This window comes from Aulonocara stuartgranti, assembly GCF_965226115.1.
Source record: "Aulonocara stuartgranti genome assembly, chromosome: 10".
NCBI lineage: Eukaryota > Metazoa > Chordata > Actinopteri > Cichliformes > Cichlidae > Aulonocara > Aulonocara stuartgranti.
Window position 1 is genome coordinate 13,219,739 of NC_138946.1, and position 24,904 is coordinate 13,244,642.

Below are 24,904 nucleotides of genomic sequence, written 5' to 3' on the forward strand. Positions count from 1 at the left end.
ATGGACAGCAAGTTATGACAAACCGTACCCTGCTTTTAATTCATAGCTCATCTAATCTTCAACACACACCCTAGTTATCTAGATTTAGCTGCCCGCGTCTATGATTAATAAGTAAATACGTTTTAAATAGTAATATGATTCATTTTTAATCTTTCAAACAATGTGATGTCTTACTCTGCCTCCAACTTCACACCTTTAGTGGATGTGCAATAATATGTCTGACTTTACAGGTGCCTATACGCAGCAAAAACTGACATTACATTGGTTAAAAGGCTCAAAGCAGCTTTTGGGTGTCCTGTAACCTTATTGACTGTCTGTGTTGGATGCTAAACTCTATGTTTATATTTTAATTACTACAAAAACAATAATTTTACAAGATTTTATATTATCTTTGAAGACAACAGCACTTCCCACTAATACTGCCTGACATGGACATAGAATGAAAAGAAGGAAGTGGATCCGTTTTCAGTTCTAAGGTTTCAGGCATCAGGACATAATGTAAAATAACATCTGGTCCTTAGTAGGTCTTAAAATAAGGTAAATGCAACCTCAGTTAAACTTGAAAACGTGACATATTACACTGTTATTATTTATTCATCAAAAATTGAGTCAAAAAACCAAAACGTGTGAGAAACTAAGTACACCCTGCTTCATCTCAGACTCTAAAGGCCTTGGTTAGCATGTTAAATGTTAAAGCTCATGAGAGTACAGTTACAAAAAGATTGAACAAGTATGTCTTGTTTGGAAGGGTTGCCGGAGAAAGCTTCTTCTCTCTTACAAGAACAGGCCAGCACAGCTTAAGTTTGCAAAGTTGCATCTAAACAAACCACAAGAGCAAACTCCTTAAACATATCAGTACACAGTGAAGATGTTTGGCCATAATACGCACTGTAAACTTAGAACTGAACTAGCATATCAACACCTCACACCAACTGTGAAGCATGGTGGTGGAGGTTTGATGATTTGAGGTATTTTTGCAACCACCGGACTTGGAAACTTTGCAGTCATTGAGTAAAAGGTGAAGCCATGTGACTGTCAGCTAAAGCTTGGCTGAAATTGAGTTGTGCAAGAGGACATTGACAGCAAAGCATTAAATCTGCAACACAATAACTGGAAAAAAAAAGAAAGAATCGAGGTGTTGCAATGGCCGAGTCAAAGCGCAGACCTCATCCTGATGAAATGCTGTAGCAGGAAAGTTGAGCATAAACAAACGCAATGCAACGGCAACCCTCAATGAAATTAAACAACACTGTAAAAAAAAGAAAGGAAAAAAGAGTGGGCCAAAATTCCTCCACAACGTAAGCAACTGTCAGTCATACAGAAATTGATTACTTCAACTTATTCTTGCTAAAGGCGGTTTTACAAGCTACTGAATCATAGGGTATACTTGGTTTTCCCACACACTGCTTCTGTAGTTTGGCTAAGGTTAAAAATGATTTACTATGTCATGTGTCGTTCATATGAGGTTGTGTTGAATAATTTTAAGACCTGCTGACACAAGATGGGTTTTTCTTTGTTATGTGCCGATTAAGGTTATTATAGCTAGCTAAAAATTAAAACTAAACACTTTTATTAAAAAATAAAATAAAGCATATTCAGAAAACACCCTAAGTTTAAAAAACAATTGTTACAACTTGCCTGATGAGGCATTGATGGATGTGTTTATTAAGACTCTAGATGTCGTCAAGACCGAGTCAGCTTTGTTTTTACTGCAATCCTTGGTTTTCCTGAAACTGACATATCCCCTCCCTATATTGATAATAAAAAGACTAAAATGATAAACTGAAAAAAACTAAACTGAAGAAAGAAAATCCTCTCTGAAAACTAACGCCAACTAAACGTAAAAACAAAGTGAAAATGAAATGAAATAGAAAATGCAAAACTACAATAACCTGTATTTCACATGACTATATGCTGATTTAAAAAATATTTTATTTGTAAACTCGTGAACAAAAAGACTGTTTATTTGACATTTTATTCCTAAATCCATATATCTAAAAATCATATAATGCGTTTTTCTTAGCAAAATAAAATATTTTACAATAGCAAATTCAAAAAGGTTTTAAAAAAAAAAAAAAAAAAAAAAAAAAAAAAAAAAAACTAGCTTTACAGTGAGACAAGCAAATCCAATTCCCGAGCAACAAGAGTTTTGTGTGCGTAACTAATTTTATTCAGACTAAAACAACTGTTATATAATCTTTTATTGTTGTATCATGTCTTTTCAGTTCTAGATATGCTGCTGTTTTATAAAGATTTTGAACTGTACAGATTAAGTTTCACTAAAAATATACTAAAGTACAAAATCACAAGATTTCATTTGATTAATCACATTCGTTGCTTTGGATATTTAAAGTTTGTATCCTTAGTAGACCTAAAAATTGAAGAAAATATCCCACTAGTAGAAGTAACACTGGAATTGCCTTATTTCTCTCTTTTGTGACATCGTGTCTCCTCTCCTTAGTCCATATCCACTCAGTTGTTGTTGTTTTTTTTTTAATGAGGAGGAAAAAAAAAAAAAAAAAAAAAAAAAAAAAAAAAAATCAGGAAAAGAAAAATAACAACAAGAAATCCTGCTGATTCCACAATGTTTATTTCTTCTTTTTCTTCTTCTTAGGAGGTCCTTGATCCGAATCGCTGCTACTTCCTGAGTCTGAGCTGTCTGAGGACGAAGATGAGGAGGACGAAGAAGAGGATGAGGAGGAGGAAGAGCTGTCATCGTCGCTGTCACTGCTGCTGTCATCTGAAGAGGCGCTGGAGGAATCGCTGCTGTCTGACGATGAGTCACTGGAGGAGCCGCCTGAGCCGCTGCTGCTGTCGCTCGAGTCTTTAGCCCTGAGAACAAGTGGAGGAAAATCTGAATATCCAACGCTGAACACCAGAGGTTTGGTTATTAAGGTCTCAGGCTGTACCTGTTACAGTCCCTAAGGTGCATCTCACTTGCTGTAATACTCTGTTTACAAACACTGGAACTCAGAGGACACAACGTCAACTACAAGTGCTGATTTTGCATACCTGGAACATTACCTGCACACCAATTTGTTTTCTCACACGCGAATTCTAGGAAAATGTGGGTTGGGACATTATCCAGAGTTGCCCTTTCACACGTGTCGCGTGATGAGATAATACATGCAAGCTGCATTTTTTCCACGATGGGGAAATTGGTGCAGCTGGGTGTCACGCAGACTTCGCGGCTACACACGTGACAACGATTTTACGGTTTTCCTTTTGGATGCTGAACAGACCAGAACAGTCGCACGATGAGCTCTCTGATAATAAGGCCTTTATCTGCCTCTTTTATGAGCAGGGAGTGACAGTGTTATAATTCTCAACAGCTACTTTCATATATCCCTGTTATGTCTGGTACTGATGGGATTTGATGGCATTCTCCCCTCCGACCCTCAAACAAACAAGCAAGACTAAGAAAGTCACAACACTTGGGACAGCAGAACTTTGAGAGGTTTTTCAAGTCGACTCTGGCTTAAAATGCATTCAAGTGACACTTTTTTTTTTTTTTTAAACCACACACAATAATGCTTTTACACCCATTGAATAATTGCTGTGTCAGGCACCCTTACCACCAGGGGACAAACTCTTGAGTCAATCTTCAGTTAAATAGACCCAAACGGACGCTCTTACTGCTCTCAAAAAGAAGAAGGTTAATTTATTTGGGAAAGATAAAGAGTCCTCAGCTGAAAGGAGTGCTGTGGCTGTTTTATGGCTGTCGCAGTAAGAAACGCAAAGGTGTCAAGGAGGAAAAGACAAAAAAAACCCCAACAAAACAAAAAACAACAGGTTTTGGTGTAACTGCTTCAGTTTCACAGTCCTGTTTTTGCACATGCTGGGAGAACAAAACAGAGACATTGTGACTTGTTATTAGTAACAACTGTGCTTTTGCTGTGATCACAGCTCAGACTACAATAATGGTGTTTCTAACACATCGCTGTGATGAGACCAGAATCTACCATTAAAAAAATTAAATAAAAGTTTTAATGCATTTTCAATGGATAAACAAAGTGTTTAAGATTACCACAGATGACATTTAGAACAGTTAGGTTGATGGATTAGACATTATGGCTATGAGACAAAACACTGCAATCTTTAAGAGATTTGAAAAGGTTGCAAATGTAGTGATGTGCAGTCACCAAGAGCTTCCACAAGAGGGAGCTGTTTAGGGACGTTTCACTCACTTAAAACAGACTGGTTTTAATTAAAGCTTCAAAACAGGGAAGCAGCTCCGAAACACATACTCAGGGATGCCAGCACCTTCCTGGAATCCCTCGCTGAGCAAATTTTCCCCCGGAAATTAATCAGTCTAAAACTTGTTGAATTGCAAAACCGTAATCTAACCATTCTTCTCTGCTATGAATGTTACCCAGTATCATTTTGTGTAATAAGTTATTTTTTTAGGAATGTAATACATGAACTGTGCAACTCCACAGGCCAGTGTTGGAAAGCAGGACTTATTCTTGTAACGTAAGTCCAACCTCAACTCCGATGTCCATGAATGTGAGCCTGCAAGGCCCATTGGCATATTCTTAAAGCTCGCAAAGATGCACTGAAATCACGTTCCACTACTTTGCTACACAATTTATTCACAGACATCATGGAGGTACCAAAAAAAAAAAAAGAATAAAATAAATAATAATTGTGCAACCCTACTTTATAGCAGGTCTGATAACTACATCATATCAGTTGTGACAGTTGGTCCACCTTACTTACTTCTTTTTCACTTTCTTCTCACTGGAGCCTTCTGTGCCTGGTCTGTAGAGACCAATATTTAAAACAAAAAAAAGATTTTTAATGAACATCATTAGTGATTAGAAAAAAGAAAATCTGATGCACAAATATCTATATTAACACAGAGGTATTGTTGTACATAAAATTGCTTAATCTGATCAAGACACCTTACCCAGCTATGCTGAGGGGTTTGTTTTCATTTTCCTTGAGTTTCTTTTTCAGCTCAGTCGTTCTTGATGGCCTGTGCACATATTTCCTCTTCCCGGTGCATTCGTAGGTCCAGTGTCCCATCTCCAAACACTTCTGGCAGCGCACATGTTGTTTGTTTGCCTCCCTGTATGTAACAACAAAGGCTAATATGAATGTAAATAGACATGGCTGCGGGTACACCTCTTTGCTGTCACATACAGTTGTGGTAAGAAGTTTACATCCACTCATCGTAGGTGTCAATGTCATGGTAAGTTTGGACTTTCAATTACTTTCTTGGATTCTTTTTTCCCCCCACAAAGTGTCAAATGTATGCATACATACTTAAATATATACATACACTCCCTTAAATATAGGGATGGGTACTGGTATCCGGTGCCATTATGGCACGGTTCTGACATAAACGGTAGTAACCAGACCGAAAAGCAGCACACATTTCGGTGCTTTTTTTTCCTGAGATGTCATACACTTTGGATTATAGCCAATCATTTTACCTTTCCAAGGATAGTAGGCGGGCCCATGTACGTACGTTCTTTTATAGCAGAGCTACAGATTACAAATGCCCAAGGCGAAGCGGTCAAAGTCTGGCTGTACTTCACAGCAAAAGACGCAAACTCAGCAGCCTGCAGCAAGTGCTTTAAGGTGATACTGTGCAAAGGAGGTAACTCCTCGAATCTGATGAAACACCTGGCGACGCATAGCGTTTTTGTTTTTTTTAACCTGGAGTTAGCAACATCTCCCAAGAACCCGAAGGGGAGACTCCTGGCCCCTAGCCCTGCCAGTGTAGCAGAAATGACGATGGCAGCATCAGCAGTTCTTCTCTGGGCGAGTAGCTTAATGTTGTTCGTGTGTAATTTACGTTAAGTACGCTAACAACGTTATTATATTAATGCATGCAAGGTGAACTAGCAAACACCGTCGTAGTTACAAGGTTTTTGGACAAAGTTTGTGTTAGGGCTGCTCAGTTAATCGAATTTTAATCACGATTACGATCTGGGCTTTCAACGATCATTAAAAATGACTGAGCCGATTATTAGCCCCTCCCTCATGCTTTACTCTCGCGCTGCTCCATGTGGCAAATCAAGCGCACTGCTCTGCATTTCGAACACGCGTCACAACAATTAAGAGGACCCGAGGGAAGCTCGGAAAGCTAAGCAGAAGTTATTTGGAGAGGAGTGGACTGCCGTTGGTTGAAAAGAAAGGTAAAAAAAAAAAACTTAAGTGGTGTGGAAATATTATGGCTTCGCGGAGTCAGACGTGGATCAAGTAGACACAGTGTGTAAACTTTGCTATGGTGTCGTAACTGCACCACAGAGCAACACTGCCAAGTTCACATTTTTCATTTATTTCTTATATTGCAAACATTTGCACTGTTATCAGTATTTGCACACTATTTTATATTATTTTTTAAAGTCATTATTCAATACATTGTTATTGTTAAACCTTTAAAGCCGGTCAGAGCAGCATGCTCGTTTTGTGTAACTATTTTTAAATCCCTGTAGAACCTGAACGCTAAGCTAGCACAATAAATTTTTTTCCATATGAAACCAGAGGAGTTGTACGTACTTCTTATGCCATCAGCTTGTCCTCGGTCACGGTTTCCTTCCACATATAGCTTTGCAAAAATAGCATAAAAAGAGCTTGCAGGAACAAAAACATAATATTCCAGAAACACGCTTTGCCGATCCGATCATGAACTTCCCACATTGAACAAGACGTCAACGCGAACTATCGCAAGTGACGTTTTTGCGGAAAATGTAGTTTTTTACTTGTAGGCCTTAGAACTCGAATTGCACTGCTGGAAATAGTTTATTTTGATGCACATTCTTTGCAAATTTGCATCATAGGATTGTTTTTTTGTTTTTCCTGCAGTATATAAAAATTGCTGTATCTCCAAAAATAAAACTATGAAGACACTCAAAATAAATTTCCTGTTGTTGTAAACTATTTTTTGCAACTTTTTTGTATTTAAAGTTTTGAGGGATAAACCTCTTAAATTTCTCCAAGTAGAAATATATGTAAAAACAAAAACGATTTTCAATTTTTTTGTAGTTTATTGCACTTTTTTGCAATTAATGTAGTTACTATGGACTTAATGCATACACATTTTTAAAATATGGGCTATAACAGTTGTATTGATGTATAGCAACTTGAAATGCTCCCACAAATGGCACTACAGCATGTAAAAAAATAATATAAGCTCTGGCGGACGAAATAAATATCGTCAAATAATCGTGATCTCAATTTCAGTGAAAATAATCGTGATTATCATTTTTGCCATAATCGAGCAGCCCTAGTTTGTGTTCTCCATTCTTTAATCACCGGTTCGAGCACCGTTTAAGCACAGGCACCGTTTCAAAAGTACCGATTTGGCACCGGTATTGGATAAAATCTAAACGATACCTATCCCTACTTAAATATTTTAAAAAGTGGCATTGAAGGTTTCACAGTGTCTTTTAACATGAAAGGCCAAGGCCTATTAACTTCTCATTAGTGATCATGACTGACTGCAAGTGGTAGTTTCTCTTTGCCAGCATAAAAAGGATTTGGCTTACAGCACTCACTAGATTGAACTGTTAAAGCCCAAGGAACTTACTGAAGATCTACAGTAAAAAGGAGAATTCCAGTTTTACACAAACTGGGAAGTTGTATTGGAGGAATTTTATTCAAATGTGTCACCCAGGAACAACTGCGGAACCGCCAGCGCTTGATCCCGATGATGAACTGGAAACTGTTGGAACATCAGCATCACTGTCCACAGTGAAGCTAGTTTTACATTGACATAGACTGAGAGGGTCAAGGGCTGATCAAGCGAGAAGCCCCTGCTCCAAAATCAACACTTTCAAACTCAACTGAAATATGCTGCATCCCACATGGACAAGTGAAATGCCTTCTTGAGAAAGGTTTTATGGTCTAACGAGACAAAAAAAATTGGTGCTATTTGGCCACAACCACAAGATGTATGTTTGGAGGAGTGAAGGTGAGGCTTTTAAACCTAAGAATAAGCATGGTGGTGGTAGCATCCTGCTCTCTGGCTGTTTTGGTGCAAGTGCTACCTGTACATTGCACAAAGGGGATGGAATAATGAAAGAGGAGGACTACTTCCAAATTCTTCAACTTCCCCTCAAATCAAGAACTAAACATTTGGAAGTTGGACACAATTAGATGTTCCAAGTGGACAATGATCCTGAGCAAACATCAAAGCTGTTTTTTTTGTTTGTTTTTCTTTTTAAAATAGGGGGGGGCAAACTTCTGGAAAGACCTTCCCAAGGCCCTGACCACAACCCTATTGAAAATTAAAAACCAGGTTAGTGCTAAGAAACCAACCAATTTAAATAAACTCTTACAAGTCTGCCAAGTAAAGTGCTCAAATATCCAGCCAAAAATCTGACAGTAGTTTACTGATGGCTGCCAAATGTCTGGTTGAGGTGCAACTTGCTAAAGGACATTTAACCAAATATTAGTGGAGGTGTATGCAGTATTTAAGCCTGTATATATACACACACTTTTGATGCTATGTGGATTAGAGAAAATCCAAAATAAATTGAAACTTGTTCTTGCCTTCTTTTAACATCACTGGATGCAGGGTGGCTGTAGCTCAGGTGGCAGAGCAGGTCAGCCACTAATCAGAAGGTCGGTGGTTCGATCCCAGGCTGCCTCCTGACTGCATGCCAAATATCCTTGGGCAAGATACTAACCCCGTGTTTGCCTACTGGTGGTGGTCAGAGGGCCCGGTGGCGCCTGTGTCCGGCAGCCTCGCCTCTGTCAGTGCGCCCCAGGACAGCTGTGGCTACAATGTAGTTTGCCGTGGCTACAATGTAGCTTGCCATCGCCAGTGTGTGTGAATGGGTGAATGACTGAATGTAGTGTGAAGCGCTTTGGGGTCCTTAGGGACTAGAAAAGCGCTATACAAATGCAGGCCATTTTACCATTTTTTTTTTTACCATCATTAAAGATGTACACTGTACAGTAATCCCACCCTAGAGAAAGAACAGATCAAATAAATCATTAAAAGCCCAAAATTACCATGACCCCTTTGGACCACAACTGTAAATGTTAATAAACAAAGCTTTGTAGTTGCTGAAGAAGTTGGAAGTTTTAACTTCATTAGTGCTTTAAAGGTGCTTTTTCTACAGTGAGTAAATATGCAGCGTATATGAAGATGGGCCGACCTCTTATTCCTATACGAATTCAAATGCTCATTAAAGAAAAACAGTAATGAAAAGGAGCACCACCCTGCAGTTCTCCTTGCTCAAGAAGAGATGAAATCATTTTCACGTATCAGAATAAGTTCAGGTGCAAACTTGAGACCAGTGATAAATGGCTGGAAAAAATAAATAAATAAAAATAAATAAATAAAAAAAAAAAAAACGAGCACCAGCGGGACATTGCTGTGTTGCCTGTGTTACAATTCAATGCAAAAATATTTTCAACATTTCCTCACAGACACTAAAATACGGCAAAAATCCGCCTGACTTTTATAAACAAGTGAGCGCAGAAACGTGACAGACACCCGACATTTTATTTGTCGTTCTTGAAACAGATAGTGTGACAAAAGTGGCATTCACGGCGTCAACCAGCCTTGAACAGACACCCTCTACAAGAATAAATAAGCTAATAATGATGTGGAGCACAGAGAGGCGCGCTGGAGCTGCGTTCACTGTTCACCGGCCCCTGAGTCTGACACGGAGCTCGAGCAGCTGAACCTCGCTGCTGTTCAACAGCCTGTAGTACTCACGAATATACAAAACCCACAGCGCTACAGTCAATTAACAATATTATACTCACGCTTGCCTCCTGGCTATTAATCTATGCATGGGAGTCGCCATGTTGCAGGTTACTTTTTCTTCTTTGTTGGCGTTAAATAAGCGCGTATTTCCGGCCCAATCAACTCCGTTATCGCCTCCTATGGGTAAGGAAGGTCTACTGCATGTATTTGTAATCATTAACATTTAATTCACAGCAGCCCTGACGTTTTGTGTGTGTTTTTTTAAATAATACTATGCAAAAGTCTTGAGCAACTCCTCATTTTTCTTGATATTTTGCTTATAAGGAACAGGATATTATTCTAAGTGTTCTTGAGCAATGGTTCTGCAGGCTTCCTGAATTCTGTCAAAGTTTTCCTTTGGACATTCGCTGTTATTTTCCCTCCGTTTCAGTCCAGTCTGTGTATGTAACACTTAACTCTGACCTATGAATCATTCAAACATACAAAAGCCATCTAAGTGATAAATGAGTATGGTGGCAATACAGATCAGACAATTAAAGACACAATTTCAAATTGTATGTCGTTAAATTGTAATCAACAACTACAAAAAAGCTCTCTTCGGCAGATGAGAAGTATCTCAAAGTCATCCTTAAGAAACAGGACAAAATCCAGTAAAGACCTGACTCTTAATCCATCTGTTTGACGAAATGGTCTGAGTGAGTGTCAAGAAGCCATTCTTAAGAATGGGAAACAGCCCGAGGTATGCTAAATTAGAAAAAAAAAAGTGGTCTGAAAATCAGTGTAATTTGAAATTTGTGAGTCGAATCATCATCAGTTTGTGCAGAAGAGGTCAGGAGAGACGTACAACTGTGAGTGTCTGCAGAATCTGTAAAACAAAATGCAGATATGAATCCCCTCCATCATGTAAATCTCATGGTGTTGGAGTTCTTGTTAAAACTGATAAATTATGACTGCAGAAAAGCACAGTCAGAGTTTGATCCTCCGTGCAATACAGTCTGGAAAGCATGACAGTGATACCAAACGCACTGCCAATACAGCAAAAGCATTATCCAAATATGTGTACAAACTCACAAACTCAGTTTTTTCTTGTATTTCCATTTGGTTTGAACATGTTTCAATATCTTGGTGCATTGATTTCCTATGTTTCAAATAAAATATAAATGAATTAGAGTTTAGTGCAGTACTGTGATACATGTGATTCATTTATACTACATTAAAGGAAAAAATGTGCCTCACATAATAATGTTTCGTTTACAATCAGCATATAATGGCATATAAACATTCTGTTTATCATATTTCTCCCCAGCTTCTTATTTCCACTTTCTGTGGAAACAGTTACTGAGGTTAAGCATTCAGTTATCTGTCACCAACACAGTGCACACTTTCAGCAGTCAAGTGTCACCACACCCACCTGCATTTACGATTTGTCAGAGCTGCGTTTACATGTCATCAGCTCTCTTCTCTGTTTCATAGATTCTTAAATAAATGACATTTTGTTTTTGCAAACCAAACCAAAAAAGTGTTATGTCAGCTACTATTTTATACTAATTATTTATAATGATTGGTAATTTTATATCATGAAAATTACTAAGGAGAACGTATTTAAAAACTAATCTTTTTCAGTAACAACGACTTTAAAAATTGCTATGCTTTAGTTGTTTATAATTTATTTGTTTAATGTTATTATATTTTCTTATTTTCCCCATGACTTTGCTCTGAGCTGGGTCATTTACATTTTTTTTTATTTCTAATAAAAAAAAAACAAAAAAACAAAAAAAACAAAAGGGGACAAAAATGACTTCATCACTTTTTGCATCACAGTCTATTTTTGTTTCCCCACCCTGATTCGATTCCAGAATTCATCAAGCTAGTCATTTGTTGATTTCACTTACTGTAAACCTTAAACTTGGAGGTTTTTTTTATTATTTATTATTAAATAAGAAGAAATTTATGGAGCTTTCTCCCTACACCTCGACTGTTGGAGAACTGTCTTTCACGTGGATATGGAAAAGTCCAGAGAGCGCTAGAACCCTGTAAATCTCGCGATGTCTGCGGGCGAGACGGTAAAGCAGACCTTGCCGCTGCAGCCTGCCAACACACATCAGAGACACCGGCAACAATCAGCGGTGTGGATTATGAGTAGAAGTATTTAAGACAGAGCAGCTTAACAACTTCACTTGACTGGAGCATCTTTTTTATGTTTTAAAATCTAGTTACAGGTTTATTTTCTTTACAGAAATCATACTGTATACAAAGATAAACCTAGGAGACACATATCGCTCAAGATGTCAGTGGTGGGATTTGACTTGGGCTTTCAAAGCTGCTATGTAGCTGTAGCCCGAGCTGGAGGAATCGAGACAATCGCCAATGAGTACAGCGACAGATGTACACCGTAAGTACCAAGTAAAATCTTATTATAGTTTGTGAAGGATAGCTACACAGGACAGGTTTTCATTTATAAGTGTTGTCTCACCTGTGTCACTGTAATACACGTGAACGCAACTTCTCTGCTTTCAGCGACCATTTGTGCTCATTGCTGGGAAATTGAACTGCTTTTCCGTGTAAGTTAGTGATACATTTCTCAGCCTGTCTATGGTGAGCATGGAACCATCTAGAAATTAACTCATAAGGCTCACACCGCCTTCCAAGACCGATTATGAAGCTAAGCAAGTTAGCTGAGCTCATAGTTTTATTAACGGTAATGACAGTTTGGAGAATTGGTGTGGCTTCGCCGGTTAAAACACGACCGGGCGGTGTTTGCCACCTGTCGTTTTTAAGTAGTTGTGCTTGTCTTCAAGGCGTAAACTCCGACCAACCGGTGTGCCCCGTGTGGCAAATTGTACGCCTTGCGTTATGCTCTGTACGATGACGACAGCGGCCAATCTCTTGTTGGAATATTCTAGCAAATTTTTATGTCTTTTAGCCTTTCATGTTTTAAACGGTGTAAGGTTATATAGTATTTATTATTATGCAAAAGTATTATTGAAAAACATATTGTTATCAGAAAGGTTTTTTAATATTGTTTGAATTCTGCTTATTTGGGTTCATGGCGCATTTTGTAATTCCATTAGTTAGATTTCAGTCATCGTGACTAATTTTTAAAGTCTTTACAGTATTTTCTCTTTTGTAAGAGTTCAACGTTAATATAAAGCACACAAGCGTTATTGAATGTTATACACTGTCACTGGTTTTGAATGATTAACTGGTATATTTATAGATGTATCATTACAATTTAGAATTCCCTCCCAAAGAGTATTAATAAAATGAAATAAGACCAGTTATTATATTGTAATTTATTTATAACGTTTGTATTAAACAGGGAAAGAAAAAGATAAGCATTAACGCCCAATTTATGCTTAGATGTGCACCTACTAGTCAGAAAGTCAGAAAAATTTAATATAATATATATAAAATGGGTTTTATGTCATGGTTATATGAAATATGTATACATCATTAAGTTGCTGAAGATACTTTATTGTGAATCAACCTGGACTTTTTAAAAATTATTTAATTTTATTCAAATTTACAAGGCAAACATGTGTCAGAGAAGTAGATCACGTATAAGATAATTTGGTGAATAGAAAGATTATACATCACAGTTTCTTGGTGTGTATATATATATATATATATATATATATATATATATATATATATATGTATATATATATGTATATATGTATATATATATATGTATATATGTATATGTGTATATATATATATATATATATATATATATATATATGTATATGTGTGTATGTATTATACGACAAATTCACATTCAGAATTTAAACACAGAATTTCATGTTGAATATTCGTAACACACTTTGTTCTGTAAAGGCTTATACTTACTGAGTAAAAAGAAAACAAATACTTTCCTGGTAACTTGCACAACGTTTTGTCTGTTGCTCACATAAATATGTTGCATTAAATTTTGAAAAATTATGAATATTGGACATTTTTTGACAAATATTGAACTGTTTTTGTGAACTTACTCTCTACTACATCATAAACATCACAAACACCACTGTAAAAAGTCCTTTGAGTGCTCAAATAGAATAGAAAAGCACTTTATAACAGCCAGTCTATTTACCATACAACTTCCTGTCCTGTTCTTGATTGAAGATCAGCATCCGCTGAGTGACTCTCCTCAGAGACTTGTATTGTTGACATCACCACACTCCACTTGTGTGTTCATAGCAACGCTTACTCTGTGTCATCAGCATCTGTGTTTGATAGAGATGGTGATGAGAGGCAAGCCCTGTGTGATTTAAGTGGACTTACCACACCACTTCAGCCTGTGTTTATATAGTACAGACAACTCAAAACTTAAACAAGCCAGTCTGGAGCCTCAGTCCAGGTTTCAACAAGGATTATTTAGAAAAGTGCTGAGATCAACTAGTTAAAAATTGTGACCAGTGTAGATTGGTCACTGAACTATCATGTGAAGCTCTGCTAGTTGTGTCATTAATGTAGCTTAACATTTTGACTCGTGTGTGTCCAGGTCTTTTGTATCGTTTGGACCCCGAAATCGTTCGATAGGAGCTGCTGCAAAGAGCCAGGTAAAAATTAATTCACCGATACGGTCATATTTATGAGAATTATTTACAATTAAATGTAAAAAGTGGTTAATACTTGGCTTTGTTTCCTCCTGTTTTGTCTTTCTTTTTTTATTCAGGTGGTGACCAACTATAAGAACACAGTGCAGAGCTTCAAGCGATTACATGGCAGAGCGTTCACAGATCCTTACATCCAGTCGGCCAAGTCTAACTTGGTGTACGAGCTGGCACCGATGCCCTCTGGGGCCGCCGGTATAAAAGTAAGACTGTATTTTCTAACCAGGTTTCTGCCCTCAGCTTAGCTGATGGGAAATAATTAATCAAAAGAAAAAAAAGACCATTAAAAGAAAATTAACCGAGAGACCGCACAGTAGATACAACAGCTTATTTCTGACTATGTTGCATCCTCCACTCACTACATGCTGTGCTCTAAGAAGTGCGTCATGTAATACTTTTTGCTCTGATTCATAGCATTCCTACTTCATCTTCCCATTTAATCCTAAAAACACTTTCAGTATGTTGTACTTATTTCTGCAGGGATTTTGTCTCTTGGAATATTATCCTATGGGCAAAATGATAATTGTGTTGGTGATATGAACCGTACGCTTTGCTGACTGCCTAAATGTGAAAAATGTACACATTTCTGGCACTAACAGATGATGACTGTGAGACTCCAGAAATACCCAAAGTTATTGCAAGTGCATAAATGACAATGCTTCGCTTGGCACACTGCAAAGGCACAGAGCGGCATGTTGTAGAGTCCCCGTGGAGATGATTAATGTCAGTCCTCAGGATAAATAAGAGCACAAGAAATATCAAATCAAATCAAAATACATAAACCTGGTTTTGCCTGTTAAACCACAAGGCTTTGCAATCTGCATCTTTTCCATATTTTATCACATATGCATATTTTTGTCATCTTAAAAAAACCCTAAATGAAACTGAGATAGCCATTTAAATAATTAATGAGTTTTCTTATTAATGGAAATATTAACATAAAATGTCTTGTGTACACTGCAGCAAACATCTTACTCTACTGGACAGCTGTATGATTTGTCCTGACAGTAATCTTTTACCTCATTACCAATTTCTAGGTGATGTACATGGAAGAAGAGAGGATATTCAGCACTGAGCAAGTAACTGGCATGCTGCTGACCAAACTGAAGGAGACTGCTGAAAGTGCACTCAAGAAACCAGTAGTAGATTGCGTCATCTCGGTAAGCATTGCATCCTGGCTCAGGGATTTTAACCAGCTGCTTATAGCCCTCCTTTTCCATCATGTAAACTGCATCCACCGATTGCTCGTCCTGTCACACTGAGTGCAGCCAGCGCGCCTGGTTGATTCACGTGTTTACATTTGGGTTGCACATTACCAGCTCCTTCGTAGCTTTGGTGATGATGACTTCTTCCTCAAGTACCTTTTGCAGGACCAGTTTTCTTGCATATTTCGCAAAGTATTGTGGTGTGTCAGAGGGTGTTGAAGTCGCCTCCTTTTTAGGTACTAAATCATCATTAGAGGCTGACACGGTGCTTTTACTGTCAGACTTTCCTGGGCTTGTCTCATTGTTGTCTGCACTAGAGGACCTAAACACATGGCGTTGCTACAGCAATGATTTCCTGTATAATACTTTTGTATCATGTTAAAACTTCCAGATTTTGGATGATATAATGTGGCACAACCCTACTTAAGCTCTATGAGACGTGTTAAATAGGATTGGATAGGTCTTTTATTAATCCACCTGGTTATCCTGGTCTCAATAGATGGTTTTTCAGGCTTAGGTTTGTAACAACAGATCTTATGGAGGTAGCTTTAAATGTCTTAGGAGTTGTTTGTTTATTTGGTGAAAGTGACGTTGCATGATGAATCTTTAAGTTGCCATAAAGTGACTTTGTGTACTGTACCTGAATAGAACACTGCATTAGATTTACATCCTGTCATTTGACAGCCAGCGATTAATGTCATCCTGTTGAATTTTCTACCAGCTCAGGTAAAATATGCAGGCTGACAGCTGCCTGCAAGGTGTAGAAATGCTTTGCCACCTGCTCTTGTCACATTTTGAGCCCTGAGCACTTCAGCACACGTCTTGTCTGAAAGCTTTATTTCGTCTCTTGTACCTCGAAGCTGAAGAGTGGGAAGCGTGTGTTTCTTTAGCACAGAATAAGGATCTGTTACGTAATGTTACAGAGCTCACACTTTGAGGCCCTTGCTTTCACTGGGCCTAAACTTAAGGTTTACATCAGCTCTGGAGATGGATGACATGTTATTAGTACTGTTGCCAATAGCTAAATTTAGCCTGTGATCTTTTCCACAAGGAGCTGTTTTGTTTTGGCACCCTGAGTAACTAACTTGGTAATTTTATCCAGGGAGGTTATGAATCTTGTGAGATGGGTGATTTATTCCTTTGAGGGGCCCAGATTGATCCTAAATATGGAATAGTGTAATGTAATGTTTTTTTTTTGTTTTCCTCTTAGGTACCAAGCTATTTTACTGATGCAGAGAGACGGTCAGTCATGGACGCAGCTCAGATCGCTGGCCTCAACTGTTTACGACTGATGAACGAGACTACTGCAGGTTCATGGAAACATCTAGATCATCTTTAAGTCTGCTGTGTTGTTGTTGAGCCTTTAATCTCATACTACTCAGAAACACGTTGAAAATGGTTATTGCATTAGCTTATAACTTAACCATGAGATACAGTGAAATAGATGCACAGCATTAAACCTGCCCTACATTTTATTTATATACATTTGCAGCATTGCAGTAACAATTGCATTAGTTCGAGCAGATTTAGTTTAGCATAGTGCAGCTGGAATTTGGAGTACTAATTAGTTCCTGGATGCAGCGGTGAGCAGAAAATAACCTGAAGCTTCTGTCTGATTGCTGCAGTGACTCTGGCATATGGAATCTACAAGCAGGACCTGCCAGCTCCAGAAGAGAAGCCCAGAATAGTGGTGTTTGTGGACCTGGGCCACTCTGGTTACCAGGTGTCAGTTTGTGCCTTCAATAAGGGAAAGCTCAAGGTGAGTGATGGATAAATACTGAAAGTGCTCATGTGAGTTAGCAAGTTTACTAAAGTGGATTCTGTTTAAATCTTATATTTACGATATTCTGATGTCAATAAACAGGCCTGACTATTAAATAAATGTAAAAAAAAAATACAGCATTTACGGTCAGTGGTGAACACTTCTGACTATCAGTGATGTTGGTGTTCTGGGTTATGCTGTTGAAAAATAAGGAGGGATCAAAAATCGTCAGAGGCAAAACCTAAACTTGCTTCTACCTACTACTAATATATTTACCTTCTCTACTGTTAGATCCTGGCCACTGCGTTTGACTCAGACCTTGGTGGCAAGGACTTTGACGATATCCTTGTCAACCACTTCTGCGAGGAGTTTGGAACTAAGTACAAGCTGGATGTGAGGTCCAAGCCCCGTGCACTTGTGCGGCTCTACCAGGAGTGCGAGAAGCTCAAGAAGCTGATGAGTGCCAACTCCTCTGACCTCCCTCTCAACATTGAGTGCTTCATGAATGATATTGATGTTTCCAGTAAACTAAACAGGTAAGAAGTAAAGTTAAATTAAATAAGAGAATAAGATCAGCATATAGCATGTAGCCACAAGTATTTTAAAAAGGGAATAGTGTTGTTTCTTAAATTAATGGAGTTTTCCATAGTGTGCATGTTGGCTGCACCTATTAATAATTTATGATCATGTGTCCCCAGAGGCCAGTTTGAGGAGATGTGTTCGGGGCTGCTGGCCAAAGTCGAGGGTCCCCTGCGCAGCGTCATGGAACAAGCCAGTGAGTACATGAGACTGTAATAGCAGCTGGACTATCCCTGTAGGCACGTGCACGCTCACACATTCAGTCATGTGCTTTGCTGTGGTAGCCCTTCCCCCTGGACAATAGCAGCACGTTAGCCTTCCTTTAATCATTACTTTTCAACTTTAAAAATAAAATGAAACAAATATGAAACGTATTACTTTGTAAACCTAAATAACCTGCTTTGTTTCGTGATTGTCGCTTGTTTTTTGTATCCAGAGCTGAAAAAGGAGGATATATATGCAGTTGAGATCGTGGGTGGCGCCACCAGAATCCCTGCCATCAAAGAGCGGATCAGCAAATTCTTCGGCAAAGAGCTGAGCACCACCCTAAATGCAGACGAGGCCGTGGCCAGGGGCTGTGCTCTGCAGGTACAGCATGCCTGTCACATGGCAAACACTTTGATCCCCACAGTGACTCAGGCAGCAGACTCACACAGTAACAGCTGTGTTATACCAGGAGGGAGACCTATGAGAGGATCGCTGAAGGCTGTGATCTGTGAAAGATTTGGAGACAGTTTAAAAAAACAAAACAAAAAAGATTCACAAATACTGATACTGAATACTGAATACTATTTTTGGCCTGAAAATGAAGAACACAAAAGTTTAACCTTAAAATTCTGGTTTTTGTTGTTGTTGTGTTTTTTTCCCCTCAGTGTGCCATCTTGTCACCAGCTTTCAAAGTGAGAGAGTTCTCAATTACAGATGTTGTCCCTTACTCCATCTCCCTAAAGTGGAATTCAGCTGCAGAGGAAGGACTCAGGTACTCTTTAGGCTTGAATCTAACAGAAAGTAGCACAAACATCCCTTTAATGCAGCTGGTTTAATACTTGAATGTATTGTCCTCCTGTTTACATTGCTCCTATTATATTGAAGGGTAAGCTTAGCCAGAACTCGTACTGTTGACTCCCTTCACGACTTTCTGCCACACCTTGCCCACACCCATGTACCACGCAGATCCAGTATCAAAAATCTTTTCTGGATTCATTCACGTTTTGCTAAATAACATCCAAATCCTGTTTCAAGCCCTAAAACCCTCTCATAAATGATCTTTGAGTTTGATAAAGACTTCAGATGTGTTTTATAAACTGTTGCCAAATAACAGATTGGTGCGTGCTGGTGGGTAGGTGGGTGGGTGGTTGAGTAGGTGGAAACCTTCAGAGGACAAATGGTAGGCTTCGTGTCAGTTCTCTCACCACTTGCGTTGTTGGAATAAAAACTGTAAGCTAGCACAGCTTGTTTCAAACCATCGATGACATGAACAGAAAATTGAGTTTACATTCTGATGTCCTGTCCCTGTATATTTGTCTCAATCACCTGCTCTTTCTGTGTTTTTTGCAGTGATTGTGAGGTTTTCCCAAAGAACCACGCAGCTCCTTTCTCTAAAGTACTGACCTTCTATCGGAAAGAGCCATTCAGCCTTGAAGCCTACTACAACAATCCCAAGGAGCTGCCTTACCCTAAAGCCACTATAGGTACAGCAACTTCATTCAGATTTAGATGCAGTTCTGTGAGTTTCTATTTATTTGTTCATATATGCGCAGGTATTTTCATCAGTGCTAACTTTTAACTCCGCAGGCCAGTTTCTGATCCAGAATGTGGCTCCTCAGGCATCAGGGGAGAGCGCAAAGGTCAAGGTAAAAGTTCGGGTGAACGTTCACGGTGTGTTCAGTGTATCAAGCGCCTCGTTGGTTGAAGTCGTGAAAACTGCTGAAGGAGAGGAGCCAATGGAAACAGACCAGATCGTGAAGGAAGAGGAGGTGTGTATTATGTGCTTTTGCACTGATTGTTAGACACTAATGACATGGAGAGGGTATGTGTATATCAGTAAGGAAGAGACGGGAGAAATGTTTGCTTTCTGTTTGTGTTGCGCCTGAGAAAGCCTTTCAATCAGTAACCTAGTTCCAGCCCCACCCCATTACTGTATTATTTAGGCATCTTGTCTTGACAAGCTTTAGATGGCTTTAATAGCTTTAGCAATGAAGGTTTCTGACTACACTATTGCATACAGACTGATTGCAACTCTTGAACAGGAGTGCACATGACACAAACATTTCCAAAACCTTGACGTGAACATCTGAATAATTGCTGGGGACTGCCATTTTAAAATGGGCTGAACCCAGATTTAATAGATGACACCAGCAACAGAGCAGCACATGTTGTTTTAATTTAATTATATGTATATTCTTTCTTTCGTTACCGTGTGTCAGAGCAAAATGCAAGTGGACCAGGAGGATCAGAAACTCCAGGCTGGAGACAACGGAGACAAGAAAATAGAGACAGAAGAAATGGAGGTAACCTTGTGCTGGGCGATAAGGAAACCCTAATGCCCATACATGCATATACACATACATGTGTACATACATGGGTACATACGTTCATATAGAAGAAAAATTAGATTGTTCTGTATAAGTACTACGCATACAGCAACCCGAAGACTTTAAAATGTAAAAGAAGTTCACTTTCCTCAACAAACCTTGTTCCCCTAAAGACACAATTTACAGTGTTTAACACAAAAATAACCCAAAATAGACTGATACACATGTACATGGATACTTATGGAAGCTTATTTCTGCCACTGGGGAAAAAGTATTTGGCAGAGCTAATGTAAAATTTGATATGTATTACTCCAGCAGTGTCTATTGTGAAATATATGTCTGGCAAGATATGACCATTATTGTAATTTTTAACCATATCGCCCAGCACCAGGTAACCAATACATCCAATACATTTTATTTTCCTCATTATTTTAAGAAACATGATTTGCCACTGACTTTTTTTTTTAAATTTAAAACATTCATTTATTTTTTATTTTTTTGAAGCATGCTGTTTAACATAAAAACACACATAAATTTCTCTATTTGTAAAGACTAACTTCTAAAACCATGTCTTAAGCAAACCTCAAATGGCCCTCTGAAGGTCTGAGGTGTCATCACTTTCCAAAAGTGTCGTCATTCCCAGAGCTAAAAACTATAATTGTTCCTCTCACTTACAACGAAAAATGCATCCATACTTTATCATGTGGAATTTTGCTTTTGACATAACAAATAAAAGCCATAGGCTCATGAAGAAATTATAAACTAACAATATAGAAACTTACAGTCAATACAGGCCAGAATTTACCTATCACAAAAAGCACAATAAAATTATACAGATGGTACAATTGTGAAACTGGTGAAACACAAAAGCACGTTTGAAGTTGGAGCTTTTCAAGTACTCAAAAAGGCTGAAGTCAAATACTGCTGATTTGTCTGGTGGGGGAAAAACGTGTTTCATCTCTGCTATTACAGACAACGACAGAGGATGCCAAGCAGCAGGAGAAGAAGAACGACCAGCCTCCTCAGGCCAAGAAGCCCAAAGTAAAGACGAAAACACTGGAGCTGCCCATAGAGAGCAGCTTGGACTGGCAGCTTTCCGGAGAAGAACTAAATTTGTTTGTGGAAAATGAGGTAATGCTGTAAAAATCACAAGGAATGTGTGGTGTGCATGCACAGTGTTGTCTCAAGCAGTAATGCCTAGTGATGCTCACTGGCCCTGGGTTAAGCTGTCCTAGTTACCATTAACATTTAAAGAAGTGTCTCCATAGTGTAGCTGTTTACATGTATTTGTCTAAGCAGCAAAAGATAGAAACGAACATATTAAGCAGCCAACAGTGTGAAAAAGGGAGGAGCTGATTTGGCTTTTATCATTAACAGCCCCTAAAAATGGACAACTCTTGATCATTTGATAATTAATCAGTTAATCAAACCATAATATCACCTTTTTTTCTTTTTCTTTTGACATGTGTAACATCAGGAATATACCTGAAATTGTAAATGTTGTCTTGCTTCATCCTCAGGTGTTTTTTTTGTATGTTTTTGTTTTGTTTTTGTTTGTTTTGTTTTTTTTGGTGCACACTTAACTAAGTAGTTCAACTAATGTAGACTTTACTGTGACTCCTCCAGGGTAAGATGATCATGCAGGATAAGCTGGAAAAGGAGAGGAATGATGCAAAGAACAACGTGGAGGAGTACGTGTACGACATGAGGGACAAACTCCACGGCATCCTGGAGAAGTTTGTGAATGAAGCAGTGAGTACACACTGGACACGTCATCATACACTGATCGTCTCTGTAACATTTGGATTCTGTTCAATTTAAACTAAGTGTAAACCTTCAGTTCAGATGAAATGCATGCGTTTAATGTTAAACAATGAATCTTCCTCACTGCTTCACATGCAGGATCGCGATTTGTTCTCATTAAAACTGGAGGACACAGAGAACTGGCTGTATGAAGATGGAGAAGACCAACAGAAGCAAGTTTATATCGACAAACTGGCTGAACTCAAGGTAACTACGCACTCATTGTATGACTGGACAGTTTTATGGGAGGAAAAAAAAGACATAAAATGGTTCACTCTACAGATATTTGGAATAACTTTGCGGCCTTACTGACGATGTTGCTTTAACAGAAAATTGGCCAGCCTATCCACGAGAGATACGTGGAAGCTGAGGAGAGGCCGAAAGCGTTTGAGGAGCTTGGGAGACAAATCCAGATGTACATGAAGATAATTGAAGCTTACAAGGCAAAGGTAACCAGGGTTTGTTGTTGAACTCTTTATACAAAGTTTTAAGAACAGCTGTAGGTCAGACATATCACAGACTAAGCTCAAGAATCCCCAGACGTTTGTCAAATTTACTTTTGTGTGCCCCAACAGGACGAGCTCTATGATCATCTGGATGAGCTGGAGGTGACCAGGGTGGACAAGCAGGTAAATGATGCCATGGTCTGGATGAACAGCAAGATGAACCAGCAGAACAATCAAGACCTCACCGTGGACCCAGTGGTCAAAGTTACAGAAATCAAGGCCAAGACTAAGGTAGACATTAAAAGCACACACACACCACTTGCATGCTCTTTAAGAGAGCTTCATTATGGGCTTCCTTAGGGTTTTAAGGGCTCATTGTCTACAATTAGTAGACAGTAATATAAATATGAACATATTAGCAAAGTTTATCCAGTATACTTTTGTAACATCAACTTAAAAAAATCTTAACAGAATAAACATGAATTATTATTATTATTTTACTTTAATGGTGATTAAGATCATTATTCATCATTATCTTTTGTTTTCCTTATACTGACGGCCTAAGAGCATCTGAAGATTTCACAAAAACCCAACGCCAAAAACGACACTCAACAGTCTTGTAGTAGCTGCCAAGCAGTTTGAAGTAATTTGTCATTGTGGTATGAGCTGAAGAATTTAAGTTTAAAAACTGTGATGTCATGTTCTAAGCATGTGTATCTTTTTACTCTTTAGGAGCTTTATGCATCCTGCAACCCAGTGTTGTCTAAACCCAAGCCCAAACCCAAGGTGGAGCCTCCTAATGAGGAGAAGACGGAGAATGGGCCGGTTAACGGACAGGAGGGAACAGAGAGCCAACCGTGCAACCCGGACAAAACGACGCCCGCGGGCACGGAACAGCAGACAAAAACGCCAGAGAAAAATCTCCCTGAAATGGACATTGACTAACTGCTTCCACTGCAGCCCCTGAGTTTTAGTTTCCTCCTGAAACAGAGTTCTGTCCTTCCTCTGAGATTGTTCTTGATGACCGAGTAGCCTCTCTCAAAGACACAGACGACAGCATCTCTAATCAACACTACGCATCAACCAGCCGCCTCAGCATGCCATTTCTCATTTTGTTTGACTACAAAAAATATTGCATAATAGTAATACTGAACGGACTACTTAATGACATAAAGGTTGTGAGCGTAGGATGGAAACTGCTTTCTCTCTGTGCTGCTTTGGTGGGCTGTATTGTTAAAGATGACTTCAGCATTTCCAGAGCAAATGTAAACTATGAATGTCAGATATGAAAAATTTGTAAGCAAAATAGCTGTTCAGGAGAGAATTATACATACGAGATTATTGAAAATGTAAACTACTGCGGTATGTCTGAGTGTAAGTATACATACAGAGGCACTGGTAGTTAACACGGATTGTTCAGAGTTGTACATGACAAAATTGTGTTCCCCCACCACCACCACCACAAACAATTGTAACTTCGGATTATAATGTTATTTCGTTTAAGTGGAAGCAGGGAGTTTTTGTTGAGTTTACTTGTATCGTATGTTTGAACTATATACAACAAGTTACTGTCATGCAGTATTTCTTTGTTGAGCTTTTCTCATTCAAAAGCACTGGTATGTCTGTTGTTCTCTGGTAGCCTTGAATTTTTTGTTTTGGGAGGGGTTTTGTTTTGTTTTTTACTTAAAAGTGAATGCTGGTGCAACAAATCACCTTTTTGGGTGCTGCTGTTGTTGCCACGTCACCAAAAAGAAGCAAAAATTTAAAAAAATAAAATGACTTATAGCTGAAAAAGTTGTTTTTTTTGTCTTGAACACAGTAGTAATTGCATATCCTACATCCAGTTTTCAGAAAGAAAATAAGGTTTATTTTAAATGTAGTTTTGCAAACACTCTACAAACATCCTGCAACCTTGCACAATACACTGCTCCAAAAAATTAAACACTTTTTAAGCAGAATATAACCTCAAGCCATTTAAACTTCTTGAATATTGATATGGTCAATTAAGTAGGAGAGCGCTGCTAGCTTTTGACCGACCCGTAGAAGTGGCCGAGGTAGTCCAACTCTACCAGGATGGCACATCAGCTGTCACTGCCAGGTTTGCTGTATATCCTAGAACAGAAGGCCATTCTTAACCAATCAACAGGACCGGTATCCGCTCCGTTGAGCAAGGAAGAACAGGATGAGCAATGCCAGAGCCCTTCAAAGTGACCTCCAGCAGTCCACTGATACAGTCAAAAACATGCTTTGTGAGGAGGGCCTGGCGTCCTCTAGTGGGCCATGCGCTTA

The 24,904-nt window shown here is 38.7% G+C and overlaps 2 protein-coding genes across 3 annotated transcripts; one reads left to right on the plus strand and one right to left on the minus strand.

Annotated features, from left to right (window-relative positions):
* Window positions 1-1,942: 1,942 nt before the first annotated feature.
* Window positions 1,943-12,329, minus strand: zcchc10 (zinc finger, CCHC domain containing 10). Of its 2 annotated transcripts, none has more exons than XM_082549437.1 (4): window positions 12,147-12,329; window positions 4,910-5,071; window positions 4,720-4,761; window positions 1,943-2,832 (listed from the first exon to the last, which is right to left on the minus strand). In XM_082549437.1, the coding sequence occupies exons 2-4, from the start codon at window positions 5,026-5,028 to the stop codon at window positions 2,589-2,591; spliced, it is 405 nt and encodes a 134-aa protein (XP_082405563.1). In that variant the 5' UTR covers window positions 5,029-5,071; window positions 12,147-12,329; the 3' UTR covers window positions 1,943-2,588. The 2 variants fall into 2 exon arrangements, with proteins under 2 accessions (XP_082405563.1, XP_082405564.1); XM_082549438.1 differs by lacking the exon at window positions 12,147-12,329 and adding an exon at window positions 9,733-9,842.
* On the plus strand, window positions 11,714-24,409 carry hspa4a (heat shock protein 4a). The gene is made up of 20 exons (XM_082549434.1): window positions 11,714-11,799; window positions 11,910-12,065; window positions 14,175-14,232; window positions 14,349-14,489; window positions 15,324-15,446; window positions 16,702-16,801; window positions 17,117-17,250; window positions 17,545-17,789; window positions 17,952-18,028; window positions 18,269-18,420; window positions 18,705-18,811; window positions 19,390-19,523; window positions 19,627-19,808; window positions 20,259-20,342; window positions 21,339-21,497; window positions 21,993-22,118; window positions 22,269-22,376; window positions 22,499-22,618; window positions 22,745-22,906; window positions 23,348-24,409. The coding sequence occupies exons 2-20, from the start codon at window positions 11,959-11,961 to the stop codon at window positions 23,558-23,560; spliced, it is 2,532 nt and encodes an 843-aa protein (XP_082405560.1). The 5' UTR covers window positions 11,714-11,799; window positions 11,910-11,958; the 3' UTR covers window positions 23,561-24,409.
* The last annotated feature ends 495 nt before the right edge of the window (window positions 24,410-24,904 follow it).